This window comes from Oryza brachyantha, chromosome 4 (assembly GCF_000231095.2).
Source record: "Oryza brachyantha chromosome 4, ObraRS2, whole genome shotgun sequence".
Classification (NCBI taxonomy): Eukaryota; Viridiplantae; Streptophyta; class Magnoliopsida; order Poales; family Poaceae; genus Oryza; species Oryza brachyantha.
The window spans coordinates 10,152,929-10,168,879 of NC_023166.2; the positions used below are offsets into that span (position 1 = coordinate 10,152,929).

General features: G+C 41.4%; 1 protein-coding gene across 1 annotated transcript; it reads right to left on the reverse strand.

Annotated features, from left to right (window-relative positions):
- Positions 1-9,701: 9,701 nt before the first annotated feature.
- On the reverse strand, positions 9,702-11,329 carry LOC102711615 (E3 ubiquitin-protein ligase PUB23-like). Its single transcript, XM_015835964.2, has one exon. The coding sequence runs from the start codon at positions 11,327-11,329 to the stop codon at positions 10,013-10,015; it is 1,317 nt and encodes a 438-aa protein (XP_015691450.2). The 3' UTR covers positions 9,702-10,012.
- Positions 11,330-15,951: the final 4,622 nt, after the last annotated feature.

Below are 15,951 nucleotides of genomic sequence, written 5' to 3' on the forward strand. Positions count from 1 at the left end.
TGAAACCAGAACGGCACAGCATGGCATAAACCAAGAATATGTGCTCTGATATGCTTGCTAGCCTCTGTGGATCCCAGAAATCCCACTAGTGGCCTATATCTAAAGGAAAATCATTACCACATTTTCTATTGCCCATTTAGCCCATTTTCTTTCTCATTCCGTCGTAAAATTTCCGCGAAAGCGAAAGACAGATAACTCTGAAATGTAAAGCATCGTTTCTGCCTGGCATGTGCCATTGCAAAAATGTATGGAGCTAGCTAGCAAGTAGCAGCAGCAGCAGAAGCTAGGGTAGTGACCCTCGATCATAGTCATAGCCGCAATATATATGTGATAGACAATCTATAATGGGATTATATGGAAGGTGCTGCGAAGCTGAAGAAAAAAAATGTGCTTAGTGGAATTGCCTTTGTTGTCAAGAGGAAAAGGGGCCTTTTGGACACCGATCGGTAGTGGTGTTCTCCAACTTAAGCTTGGCATCATTTTGATGATCACGCAGTAATGGTCTGTATGACTTCGCTTTGCACTTTAATCTGCACTCGCCCTGTCGACCACCGTACATCTCTGTCCTGTGAAGTTGGTCGTACTACGTACTTCTAGGTCGACCATCTATTTCTTCGGCGGCAGAATTCAGCTGTGCACTATCTCAGCTCGCTGACCTCTTCGATCTCTTGCTCATGCTTGTCTCTTTCTGCCTGTTGCTTCATCTGCTTATCAGGGAGAAAAATGCTTAACTCTGCTAATTTAGGGTTTGAGCTGTGCATTGTCGTGTAGGACGATAAGAAAGAAAGAGACTGAAAATTAAAGAAATGTCTTGCTCGGTTAATTGTGAGTTCTGACGGCCGCATTCGACGTTTGTTAGGTCAGGATGCGGTCAGTACAATACTATGGCATCATGAAATGTCCTTTGGAAAAAAAGGAAAATGACGATCTAGGGGAATCTAGGAACTAGATGCCACGATCATTCTCCTCCCCTGATTTTCTTCTCCGGGCGAAAAATTAAAGTCCAAATCGCCGTCGAATTTTGCGTATGTGTTTCACACCAAGAATCGCAGCAGCTTTAATTAATTTGCTGTTCTAGCTCTTCTTGCAACCGAACGACATATTTATACGTGAAAAATAATTTGTAAAAAATTATATATGTAATAAGACTAGAAAATAAATTTTAGTAAAAAAAACTTCAAAATCAACTTTAAATTTAAGATTTAAAATTTTAAATTTTGATTTATAAGTATAAATAGAATCGAAGAGATGGAAGCGCTAGCTAGCGAGCGTGCACGTAGCGATCGATCAGAACCGTGAGTGGTACGGAAAACCTACAACTTGACCGGAAAAGGAACTCAAAGGTTTCCGACAAAAACACGTCGCCGGTGGTACGGTGGGGCACTCGACCATGGATGAACTCTCCACTTAAATCTTTCTCTCGTCGCCACCACCAGAAGCCGGAGATCGATCGATCGATCGAGCTGGATCCATGACAGGGTATTCGAATTCAATTCTTATCTCCCTCAAAAATTCAGCCACATTTCACCTTCCAATCCTGATTCAGAGCTTTAATTGTTGGATCAATGCTACATATGTACATACGAGCATATATCGTCCTGTACTCAATTCCTTGCAGGATCGAGCTGCTAAACCGTAGTGCTGAGCTAGTAATTAGAAGTCTAACGATACTGTCTCTGCAGCCACAGGCGTCACATCGATCGATCTTGGCACTTGGGTGTACGTCTCTGAATCCAAGCATGCAGCGCAGTGCGTGGTTGCGGCAGACTTTGGCCAAGTAGCTAGCAAGTGACCGACCGAGATCGACGTCGACCAGAAACTTATTACTGAGCTCGTTGGGAATAAAGGCGGCCAGCACGGTTTCGATCGATCGATCGAGGCAGTGCTAGCTGAGCAAAGCCAGCCATCAAAACCGGCACTGCAGGTCTCTGGAGATTCGAGAATCGAGATCAGGTTCGTGCGTGTATGTACAAAAGGTGATCGAAGGGACACGAGCAGCCTCGGCTTTTCAGTCTTATATTTATAAATTTAAATTTAAAATTTTAACTTTAAATTTAGAGTTGATTTTAGGTTTTTTTTATTGTACTATCTCTGTTTCATATTGTAAGATTTTCTAGACTTGTCTAAATTCATCGATTGACGAACATATATAATTTATATATATGTCTAGATTTATTAGCATCCATATAAATCTAGGTCTTATATTGTAAAATTGAGGGAATAGTAATTTTCAGGCTTAGCTTCTGGATCGCTAAGAATACATATATAAAAAATTTAAGTAATTTTACAGTTCTGGAGTAGGTACCGAGAGGTACCAAAATTTAGTGTAAAATTTGGTACCTCATAACTACCTAGGTACCAGGTACCAAAATTTTACACCGAAATTTTAGTACCTCATGGTACCTTCTCAAGGACCATAAAATTGCTCAAAAAATTTTATTCACAAAGTATTTTCCGTTCTTAGCGTAATTAAAAAAAATTCAAACAATCATTCCAAGAGAAGAGGAGATGATATGATCAAACGTGTCAGGACGCAAAGAGAACCGTATCTGCATGCATGAGTAGTACCGTACCGATGTGCATGGGCAACTCCCGGTTTGAAGATCTAATTGCATTGCCCTATCCACTCGTTCGGCTGAGGCGATCGAATGGGGTCACAGAAATGGGGTCTGATTAAGTGAACCAACCGATATGGACGGATTGCTGGGCTGGGTACGTTGTACGGACTTCCCTGCGCATTCTGCCGCTGCCCCTCAGATATCATGCTATTCGTTCACTCCAAAAATATAGCACCTAATATTAAGTTATATAATAATTAATACTATAAATATGAATATGCCATGGTTCTATGTTGCGTCTAATTAATTAGTTTCAGAATGTTATATTTTGGAACGGAGCCCGAGCGTATATTCCTGTATGTGTCACGGTGACGTGTCACGTGAGGTGCACGTCATGGCTGGCGCTGACTCCGGAGGACTACTAGCTTACATGCATTTATCTACGATCTTCCCGATGGAGGCTCTGCCGCTGGAATGGATGCATCATCTATCGATCGATCGGTGGCCGGCATCCGTGGTCCAAGGTGTCGGCCAGCGTACGTGTTTAGTTCGTAGACGGTACCAGCTTGTACGAGTTAAAAAGGGTCGACTAGCATCATGAGGAAGTGCTGGGTCTAGCACGCGGTGTGTTGCGCACCAACATGAACCGTCCCATCGGGTTCATCGGCACAGCTAGTCGCTGCATGCATCGGAGTAGTGATACAGTCAAATTACCCGCACGGCTGTTTGGGGATGAGCACTCTTGACGATTATGTGGACTAATAAATAAAATTTCAAATGTAACTGCATTGGGTGATTGATCGGTTAAAAAACTAAACAGCATATTTACAAATTAAAAATAATTTATGAATAATTTTCTTATTTACGTGTTTTTAGAAATCTAAAAGCTATGACTGAAAAGTAAACTAAAATAAAAAACATTAAAATCAACATGAATGTAGAAGCGAAACGACAAGGGTGATAGTGCGTAGTTATAGACTTGTAGACTTATAGTGCAAGTAATTTCTATTATAAAATACCAGTTACTACTCTGTCAAAAAAAAACATTCCTGGGTTGTGTAGTTCGAGCGTTTGACCATCCGTCTTATTTGAAAAATTTATTAAAAAGCTAAAAAAAATTAGTCGTACCTAGAGTACTATTCATGCTTTATCATGTAGTAACAATAAAAATATTAATCATAAAAAATTTTCAAATAAGACTAAAAGTTAAAAATTCTATCTAAAAACATAACATAAAAATTCGTTTGTACGTGACAACCCAACCGATGTATATAAGGTCTTTTTCGTCCAACCAAACCTCCCATGTGATAGCTTGGAATGGACTCTCAGGAGGGCGTGACTGGGCGTCGGGTATGGCCACTGGAGGAGCTTCCGATGCGCTAGCCTCGCCTCGACGTCGTCACTCCCCCTTAATTCGGTCCGTCCTTGCCAGTTGCCAATGCATTTGCTCTTAGCTGCCTGCGTGCCTGCGTGGGATCCGCGTCGTGCGTGCCCTGTACGTTGACCCTTGCTACGGCTGTACCCCAACTATACACCAACCCTGTTCGCAGCCGGTTGGTCGATCACTCGCTCGCTGCCTGCAAATGCAAGCGTGCGTGCGCATGCGCGACAGCCGGAGCAGGAGAGCCGTCCATTCCATATATATGGACGACCAACGGAGAAGTATGGCTGGAACCGGCAAAGCCGCCGCGGCTGATGCTCGACGCCGGAAATAACGACGGCGGGACCGGCGCCATCCGAACGAAAACCGGCAAGCCGCCATGCAACAGAAGCAAAGGGGTCGACTTGTACTCTTGTTTTTCCTGTCTTTTCTGTTTTAGAACCGAGTGGAATAGCTAGGAATTCAAATAATGCTGGAGTATTCTGGAACATACCAGAAGTTCTCCTATCCAACAGGACCGGTCGCCGCCGCCGTCGTGTTCTAAGCCAAAGTCACTCTCTCCCAATCTCCTCTGTTTTATACACAGGTGAAGCAGTACATGGGCCGCAGCCCATGGTTACACGGCCCACTCCGGCCCAACATATCGGTTATTGGGTTTAGGCAGTCTCCTCTTCCGGAATTTTTTGAATTTTGAATTTTATTTAATAAATAATTTACCAATTTAATTTTGCATTTCAAAAAATCACAAAACTAACCTCCTGCCGCCCTCTAGGAGGACAGAAAGGTGACGTGGCAAACGGTCACTCGGTCGCAACGAACGCCCCGAAATGTCGGCGCAGCAAATTTTGCCGTGCCGCCCGAAAATTTTTCATTGAAACAAGAATTTTTTGATCGAACCGCGGTTATATACGTATATGTACAACATATATAATTATCTAATCACAATTACTATCATAACTTAGTGGTCATTGCCCCACTCCTCTATCTAGGAGACTAGAGGTCAAATTTTGGTACCAGGATATTTTATTTGATTTTTTCTCGGGCTGGCAAAAATAGGAAGAAAATATACTCTTGTGAGGATTTAACCTTGGGTCTCTTAAATAGAAGAGCTGGCAAAAATAATATACTCTTGTGAGGATTTAACCTTGGGTCTCCTAAATAGAAGAGAGAGACAGTAGCCAAAGAACTATTTATGATCTAACAATTACATACGTTATACATATGCGTATCTAACCGCGGTTCAATCGAAAAATTACCGGGTGACACGATAAATTTTACATTTAGGTCAGGGCGGCAAGGACCTAAATGCAAAATTTGCCGTGCCGCCGTTTCTGGCCGTTCGTCGTGGCCGAGTGGCCGTTTGCCACGTCACCTTTCTGCCCTCTCAGAGGACGGCAGGAGGTTAATTTTGTGATTTTTTAAATATAAAATTAAATTTGTAAATTATTTAATAAATAAAATTCAAAATTCAAAAAATTCTCCTCTTCCGCGGCTCCTTCTCCTGTAGCTCATCCGGCAATTCCCGCGGCTGCTGGTCCACTTCTTCAGTGAGCACGTCTGGGATCCTGACACTTTCCTTGTAATTCACAGCAAATTTAATTGAAAGCTATTAACTAGTATAAAATGTATAATAGCTAAAATATATCAGCTATAATATCGGCTCCAGTATTATTCTCTTAACTCTTTCCCTCGCTGATGTATTTAAAATATTCATCTTAGAGCATGAGCTAGATATAGCATAATATCCAACCCGTCTTATTTTTTTTACTCATATCTTTTTGCTTTTGTTTATTCTTATAAACTAAAATTTGATTTTTCAATCATAAATCTCGAGTTGATTTAGGAGTTTTCTCATCGTAGTTTATTTTTCAGAATTAACTTTTAGATCACTAAGAACGCGTATATAAAAAATTTATTCATAAATTATTTTTTATTTGCAAATATGTTGTTTGGTTTTTTCTAAAAAATTCCAAACAACGACTGTGATAGTATGAGACAACCGAGAAAGTAAATCTAAAGAGATCAAACATAAATTCTAAATATAATCCTTTCGTGTGAGCCTCATTGATGTAGTACTGTCGGTCATAACTTCCACTTATAGCTGAACATGAATTGAGTGAGATTAGTTCGGCCAACGGAGGAATGGAGATAGGGATGCAGCGTGAGACTGGAACAATAAATTAGCTACCTTAGTTCATGGATTCTCGCTTTACCAGTGGAACATATTTGTAGATAAGTAATAATATCTTGTTCTTAAATACAAGAGATTCTAAGAATGAATCTAAATAAGTACTTACAGTACATAAACTCTACGGAATGGCGTCCCGTCCGAACGGAGTCGATTAATGAGCCTTCTTCTTCTCCTCCTCCTGAGCTTCCTTCCCGGCGCTGGTGCCCCGTGCTTATTCGCCACCTGCGTTGCCTCCTCTACTCCCATGCCTCCACTCTCCTCTGCTTCACACTGCTCCCCTCTACACCGTGCTGTCTAGCTTCGCCGCTGCCGCCCATCTCCGTCCACCATGCTTCCCTCCGCTGGCTTCGCTCCGCGCTCCGCTGCGTCCTCCATGTTATGTCGTCCCACGTCAACTGCTATCGTATGCTCAATAACTTATCATGTCCGGAAGGGATCCCATACTCTAGTCAGCATGTCTATACTATCATTGATTGGTGATTACATGTGTGTATCGAATGTATAAAACCTTCTGATCCTAATTCATGAATAGAGGAAAACTAAGAGGGTATGGAGTAGAAATCAAAATATTTAGGGGTAACAGAGTATACTGCACAGCTGGATTCTATATAATGTACGCCAGCCGAGATAGGAGTACGTTATGTCGTGGAAATACAATAGACCTGTCCGTTTTAGGCTGGGCCGAGCACCAAACCAAAAACCTCCTGGGCCGCCGTGGCACGCCGCGCACGCGATCGAGCAGCTCGCCCACACCGCACGGTCGCGGGCCCGTGCGCACGTCGAGCGGCGCGGAGTACGAGCAACACCAGGTTACGGCCTGCAGCTCCAACGCCGCGGCAGCCGGCGAGGGGTGAGTCTAATCTGCGATCGCGTGCGGCCGCGCTCCACTCGCGAACGTTTTTTCGGCTTCCGGGGGACAAACCAGCCCACGTGAAACCCCCCCCCCTCTCTCTCTCTCTCTCTCTCTCTCTTCTCTCTCTCTATATATATATATATATACACTTTTTTGTCGTATAAACTTTACGCATATAAAATTTATACATTTATACATATAAATTTTATACATAGAAACTCTCTATATATAAATCTTTATTCATATAAATTTATATAGGTAAACTTTATACATATAAAGTTAAGTCCCTACCTGTAAAGTTTATATATATATATATATATATATATATATATATACACACACACACACGTATAAACTTGGACATGTAAACTTGAGATATATAAACTTTATATAATATATACACCCACAAACTCTCTACATAAAATCTACATAGATACAAAAACATTATATATACATGATATATACTTATTATAGAAAAATATTTATATATAAATTTATACCTGTAAACTTTATACCCATCAAGTTAAAACCTATTTGTAAAGTAAAAAAGAGAAAAAAAAAGTATTGCATGTAGCCAAAATAGACCGTGGGCCGGCCAGTGCCACGCGGGCGTGCGACCGCGTGCACATTAGTCTTTTCGGCCGGCGAGGCCTAAGCAGACATGAGTATAGTCGGCCCAATTTAAATTTAGACTGTTACGGTAGACATTGTCTCGATTAATCAATCCATTGCTAAACTACACCGACACACGACACAATGTCTCAGGTCAATTCTAAGCCTATAAATTTAAATAAAAATATATCTGGATACCATTGTTTTGAAACGGGCGTAGTATCGTGCAATCAGACCTTTTCTATAGCTAAGGTTTTTCTTAAATTAAAATTTCTGTCACTATGATTTGGTTTCTGCCATTTAATTAATTCTGGAAAGCATATGGCGTGCTCGTCGGCAAAATAGGGTATAAACCGCGGAACAAGCACGTTTTTCTCCGGTCTAATTAGAGCTGAGGCGAAGCTTTAAACCAAAGACCGGCATTGGGCCCTAAAAAAAAAAGAACTGTCCAGATTGCCAACTTGTCGGCTCCGAAAGTCGGTAAAGCATGCAAAATCGTCATCGACCTAAAAAACCGCGATCCGCCGGCCGACAATCTAGCACAAGAATTTTATATCAAACCGTTGAACAATCAACTAGATCGAGCCTCAATCAATGAGAATTATATATGGGTCCTACCTGCATATTTATAACCACTTGTCGTACATATACTTTCAGAATAATTGAGTCAAACATTTTAAATTTTAGTTATTAATAAAAAATAAATTCAAAATGATAACTTATATAATAAAAACTTAAAAGTTGATCACGTATCATGTCTGTAACTCTTCTAATTTGAAGTACATTATTTTTATAAATAGTATTGGATAAAATAACATCTCGAAGTATATTTTAAATCCAACAATAATTATATTTTAAAATCAAGAGAAAGTACTGGTATTTATCTAAAATGGTACAGTGTCCATTTCTAACTAATTGGCTCCAACACGGCAGCACCTGCCTTGGATACTTTCAACCTCATTTTTCTGTATCTGATTATGCATATAAACCAAAATTTAAATTTTTAACACTAAATTTAGAATTATTTTAAGATTTTATCGTAGTTTATTTTCTAAACTTTGATTCTGGATCACTAGTAATACACGTAAATTTTTTTATTCAAATTTATTTTTTATTTATAAATATATCATTTCGTTTTTCTTAAAAAGGGCCGACTAGATAAGATCCTAGCTGGAGCACGTATACCTACTTGCCTTGGATCCAGCTCGTATACTGTTACCTTAGATACGATCCTAGCTGGAGCTCCCAGTCTACGGGCCAACCAATCTGAACGGCTGGACCTACCGATTCACACATGCATGCATGGGCCTGATCGATCACCAGCGGCGCACACATGTGACATCTTCATATATCTAAACCAATCAACCTGCTCCCGTGCTATTTTATGCGCCAATTTTCATATGACTCCAGATTGGACCATGTGAATTGCAATATATATAAATGCATGTAAGCGCTCAATTCTTCTCTGCCTGTATACCCCAATTAAACCATGGGAGAGATATGTTGGATTAATTAGGTTATATATTCATATGAACCTCACCACAAATTTGAAAACTTGAACCTTGAAGAAATTTAAAATGATCACACTTTGACAATTTCTCCTATCAGTTCCTATAAATTATTGCTCCTACTATCTAGATGGTTTTTGTCAGGACTATCTAAATGATGTAAGTCTTGGAACTACCTATGCATCTAATGCTACCTACGTACATACACATATTATTATTTTAAGAGAAATTTTATGATACTATCTAAATTTTAGCGTTAAATTTTACAGTCCGTTGAGAAACCATGCCTAATGTTTCTATCTTCCATCCACACCACTCCCCCTCCACCCACCACTAATCCAACCCTACCACTATATATAATATAAGGGACTTCTGTTTGTCCAGGTTCAAAGAAAATGTCAAGAAGATCAATTTCTGGTCATGAATCTTCATGAACATCCAAATTAACTTTTAGAAAACTGATTGTATTGATGAGAGAAACAAGTAGCTTAGTTCAATGATGGAAAGCAAATGCTTGATTTATTGAGCACACAATGTTGAAAAAGACCATGTTATCCATATAGTGGAATCCTTGCATGAATCCTTTTTGATGGCCTCAATTAATTCTCTTTGCAAAATTTTCACCCAAATGTTGTTTTTCAAATTGTACACTTGATTTTCAAGCTTATGGAGATTTTATATCCTCTCCAATTAATCTTCAGAGAGCTAGCTACTTTATATAAACATCAAACATTTCCGGCCTGTTGTAACAATTAATACAATCTTTCCATCAAAAATCGTATGAAGACCTAAAGTAAAAAAAAAAGGTTAATTAAACCTTTAACTCATCTGTTTTCAGATCATGAAGAAGACAAGAAGAGAAATGTCCATCTCTGATTCATCCTTGGTTGCATCTTGCATGCGATGATATCAACGAGGGTAGGATGCATTCAGATGCGACGCCAAGCACGGCGAGTCCCTCCACACCCTGGCGTGCATCTTGAGCATCTCCCTCGCCCTCGCCCTCGTCCGGTCGCCGGAGGCGCCGACCTGCAGCAGGAAGAGCAGTCTCGCCACCACCCCGACGGCCAGCATCTCCTGGAGCACCGCCGGCGTGGCGGAGTGCCTCGCCACGGCGTGCAGCGCGCGGACGGCGCTCTCGGTCCCCGCGGCGGACAGCCGTGTCGCCGCGCAGGACAGCACGGCCAGCCCCGCCGGGTGCGCCACCAGCTCCAGACGACCCTCCGCGCAGCCGCAGAGATGGTCGACCGCCACGATGGCGAGCTCGCACGCGCGCCGGTCGCCGCCGCCGTTGCAGCCGCCGCAGCCCTCGTCGAGGAGGAGACGCACCAGCGCGGACACGGCGCCGGCCTCGACCGCCTTGACGCGGTTCCGGCCCCACGGGCAGAGCCGGCAGAGCACGGTGAGCGCCACCTTGACCGCCTTCGCCGACAACCTGTCCGCGATCACCCTCACCACGCCGTCGACCAGCTCGGCGCTTGCCGATGTCAGCCGCGCGGGAGGCATCGCCGAGACCGCCGATCTCAGGAGATGGATTCCTTGCATCCGCGAGAGGTAGCTCGGCCGCCGCAGGACGCACGCCAAGGTGTCCAAGAAATCGTCGCCGCCGCTGCCTTCTAAGACCCTCTTGAGGCTCTCCTCGGTGAGCTTAAGCGAATGCAGGATGATCAGAGCCGCCTCCTCCGGCGAGCTCTCGTTCGGAGAATCCTGCACGCCGCATACCTCGTCCTGGGAAATCTTGAACGTCGTTTCGACGCAGACGTGCTCCTTGACGACGGACACGAGGAACTCCACGGCGCCGGGGGCGCCCTGGACGCACCGCCGGTTGCGGTCGCTCTCGGCGACGATGTCCGCGAGCTCCCCCAGCGAAGCCATCAGCTCCTGCTGGCCCCTCCGGAGCGGCCCGGCGGCTTCCACGATGGCCGTGACGCGGGCGGCGTCGACGGGAGGGCGAGGGGTGGGGAACCTCTCGACGGCGTGCACGGCGCACCAGCCCTGTATGAGCCGGCGGAGCGTGTGGTTCGGCGTGGGCTCCCGGTCCGCCGGCGCCAGCCGCTGCTTCGTCACGGGGCACTCGCCGTGGCCGTCGGTGAACACCCACCGCTCGATGCTCTCCCTGTCGTACGTGATCCCCGTCGACAGCGTCACCGGGTCCCGCATGATCTCCAGCGAGATCGGGCACACGAAGTACGACGGCACCTCCACCGCCGGCGACTCCTCCCCCATCGATCCTCGATCCTTCCTACCACTCAACTCACCAATATATATATGTACAAATTAAGCCGTCGAAGTACGTAGCCACCACCGGTCGAAACAGGAAAGCTTGAGCTAGCTGCTTATATAGTGGCAGATTAGCTAGAGACGAAAGTCCACGGCCCAACCTAGTCTTCGTTGGCGGAGTTCTTTATGCGACTGTATCAACTAGGCGTAGCCACGGAGCGATCGATCGGTTCGGAAGGTGAGCGAGGTGATCAGCCAATCGACGACGAAGTGACGAATTGGTTGGTGTGGGAAGGGAGGGAGCTGGCTGCGAGCGGGCGCGGCGCGGTGGAATTATAATAAGGGAGGAGGCGGTCGACCGATCGGCTATTCGGGTCGGCGGGAGAGCCGACCAGCGCGGGCGCGGCCACTGACCACGGAACGTTCTGCAGCTTTGACCTCGCCGGGGTTTCAACTGTTACTGTGCCGTTCGTTCCTCGCGTCGACTCTTCTCTACTTCTCGCGTCGTCCGTCTTCTCCGCTCTCATCTGTTTGGCTTTGAAAACTTCGCGGGTTTTAAGCTCGGAGAGTGTAGAATTTTCAAGCCGCAATTAAATTCCCGTCGTGGCGCCGTGGTTTACTACCCCGAAATCAACGTATTTTACTGTGAGTGCGTACGTACGTCGTCCTTTCGGTCGACCAGCAGCCAGCGCCCGAACCGCATATATATTTCGAACGAGCTATTTTTAGTGAGGTCGCCGCTGTGGATTTGTTATTCATTTGTTGTAACTCTTTTTATTTTTTAGTTTGAAACTAAACTCTCTCCAAACATATACCCATATATGAATCTTTTGGCAATGCTAGCTTGCCTCGTATGGCCAAATAACACCATCATAATATTGTTATTTGGTCGTACTAACAAGACAATCATGATAAAAGAATACCGTTGTGTCAACTTCTAATAGCATATTGGTGTTATTTACCCACGCCAAATGAGTGATGGTGCCAAAAGATTTAGAAAAACAAATCCAAATCTAGTAGAAAAGAAAATATAGTGAAGAAGGCTGGAGCAGTATGAAAAATTGAACCGTGAGAGTGAAACAGCCTCCGGTAGTTTAACAGGTCTAGCTCCACAAAATAAGCATATATAAGGACATCATCACGGAAAGACTGATTATATCCGTCTATAGAATTAATTGAGTTATCACGTACGATAGAAAATAACATGTCAAGTGAGTAAAGACATGTACAATGTATTATGCCCAACTCGGTATTAGAGTGGGCCCAGCGAACAAACTTTACTAGCTCTTAAACGGCACTATAATGTTGCTACGTGAGGAGGAGAAATAAGATAGGGTCCACTAAAAAGAATGATTAGTTTATTTGTTGTATGCAGTAAGAAACACCACACCACCTCACTTGTGTCAGAATCACTGCACATAAATTATATTTTTTTTGCTTGGTGCCAGTAGTAGCACTATAACCAGTGTATGCTACCAAGCAGCAAGGATTTTTTTTATTTCTTACTACCTACTTTTTACAATATTATGGATGACCTAAGAGAAATCCTAATGCAGTACACTAGTCATGATTTATGTATCCTACATGTAATAAAGAAACTAGTACTAGACACCACTCCTATAATGTAAAAACTAATAATTCACGTATGAATTTAATGTTACTCATCTCTTATCAGGTCTTGGGTGCTAGAAATTATTTCTCATGCAAGACATGGTTTTCTTCTTTTTTTTCATTTAATCACTTGCCACATCATCTTTTATCATATATGACAACTTATTTAATCCTATAAACATCATCCTAATCATTGCATTGTGAATGCTTCAAATGAAGAAAGAGAAAGAAACAATGGCTTGCATGAGATATATTTTCTACCCAACATCTAAGATATAATGAGAGATGATTAACATTAAATTTAAATGTGAATCAATAGTGTTTCTAGTACTATTTTTTCGACACGGAGGATATAAAAATTATGACTAGTGTCTTGCACAAGGATTGCTCTAAGAGTTAGATCTCTATCACACTGGCATGTAGTAGAACTTATTATTTACTTATAGTTTTCTTCCATTAACAATAATTAAGTTGGCAAGCATGATCGTGTGGTTGATGCTTGTAACAATGGTTTAGTTTGTTGACTTGGCATGGTTATATTGTCGGTGGAGATGTTCTCATCATGCACGCTATGTAGTAAGTGGTTGTAACTTCTGAGTAAGTAAAGACCGGTGTTTTCTCATTATCTAAAAATATAAGATTAGTTTTCGTACCTCCAATCATAATAAGAGATATATATTAAGTATAAGGAAGTGTATACCTCTCGAGGATGTATCTCAGTATGTTCTTCGCTTTTTATTAGTTTATTTTTTTTATTAAACTCATTATGACACATAAATTATACTCCCTCTATTTTAAAAGAAACGATTACTATCTCGGTTTTCTTATATAAGACTTTATAGTTTTTGCTAGATTTATGTGGATGTTAAGGAATCTAACCTATATACAAATAATATATATTGATCTATAGATGAACCTATACATATCCAAAACGTCTTACAGTATGAAATAGGGGAGTACTTTAGAAGATGAGGATAAATTATGAGAAAAGAAGAAAAATGCATACCCCTAATTAATGAAAGATGTATATGTTTATGAGCTGAGAGTGGTTGAGGGTACAATGGAAGAAATTTAAAGAAGATGTGGTATTGCTGTCTCCATCCAAAATAACTTTATTTTAGTCTATCTTCTTTTTCCATAAATTCTTCATTTTTGAAGAATTAGTATATTGAAGTTTGTTAATGCAGGAGACAAATTTATTAGGATTTAAATAGGTAGGAAACAATTGCATTGGAATTAAATAAAATGATATCTTTATATTTGAAGCATTGCACAGGTACATGTGAGGAAAACTAATAATGGAGCCTTCTTTGGACGGAAGGAGTAGATAAGAGAAATAGTACTACAAAATAATAATAAATTTGGTATAAATTTGAATCCAAAGTGGAACTTATGGTAGGACGGGGATGAAAATTAAAAGCCTCGTATTTTCGGTTCTGCTTATACTTATAATCCAAACATTTAAATTTTCAACCTTTAATTTGGAATAGATTTTGGATTTTTTTATCGAAGTATATTTTCTAGTCTTGGTTTGAGATCACTAATAATATGTATAAATTTTATCTGGCTGACGCAATTAAATAAAAATTATAACATACTTTCATTTTGAACCATATACACAGCTCTTCCACACATGAAGAGTGGCAATTAAAGTATAGGTCAACTACTCATTATTCTCAACTTAACTCAAATAATTATTGCAGCTGCAGTTAGGAAATGCAAAGTATGGAGTCACATCATTTTCTACACGGCCCACATGTGTGGCCACGATACGCCTTTGACCCGTCTCAGGCGTCGCACGTCTCAACGCACGCGAGCATTTCCTAGTTGACTACTAACGTTGTGTAGTGCTGGTATAAATTAATAACGACTTGCAAACCATGTTGTCATCTCGTCCTCTATTCTGCATTTACCATGTGTTGCTCGATCCATGCCTCCAATCGACTAGTTGTTCCATTCTAAAATTTCTAAATCTTTTAATTCTGACGGTACCATAGTATATACATGCATGTAACCTAACCTCTGGCGCCTAGTCACGAACTCACGATTAATTATCGTAATTGTGCCCGTCGCATGACTGCAGCGTCAAACAGTCTATGCTTAATTAACAAACTCGCGTTCATCACCAAAAATTTATTGAGAAAAAAAAGGTAAGAAAAAACTCATTACTCTTGTGCGTTATCCTGAATAAGTGAAGAACCATCATACATACATCATACATGCGGGTGTATGCACTCGTGCGAAATTGAGTATGCAAACTGTTCAACGTGGGGCCGGTGGGGGGTTATTTTTTCGCGTTTTGAGAAAAAAAGCGGAAAGACATATTTGCATAAAAAATAATTTATGAATATACTCTTAGCAATCTAAAAGCTTAGGCTAAAGATAAACTATGATGAAAAAAAATTAAAATCAACCCTAAATTAAAAACTAAAAATTTAAATTTTATCTTATAAGCACAAGTAAAACATCACAGATATCGGTGAGTACCTGCGCACAGCCTAAGACTAGGTAAAGGTCAATTAATAAGGTCGTACATGTTGATTTTTCACCGTATCATAGTATACATATCCACGGTTGCTTTTATCCCACAACAGTAAACCTAAATTTCTTATTAGTACTCGAGTTTGTACCGATACTATTTTCTATATACCCTTAGATTTTGTTTTATTCCATATAGTTGTACGTATGTGTCTGATATTTCATCTCGATCACATACATGCATATTAACTCTATGAATTGACTTTGAGTTCACCTTTTACTTTCCAAAATGACCATAATTGCTATTGTTGGTGATATTAACTTATAAGTTTCCCACAAAATTAGAACATACAAAATTGTTTCTGGGTTATATGGTTTTCCAAAGAGGCAAAACTACAAAAAGTTTCAAAATTTAACCAGTACTAAAAAAACAAAATTGATAATCACACATGAAATTCAACAGAATTGGATTCCGGAATGCAATTTTCTGAGGATTTGGTGATCCCATCGCTTTTTTTTTTGAAATTTATAAAACTTCA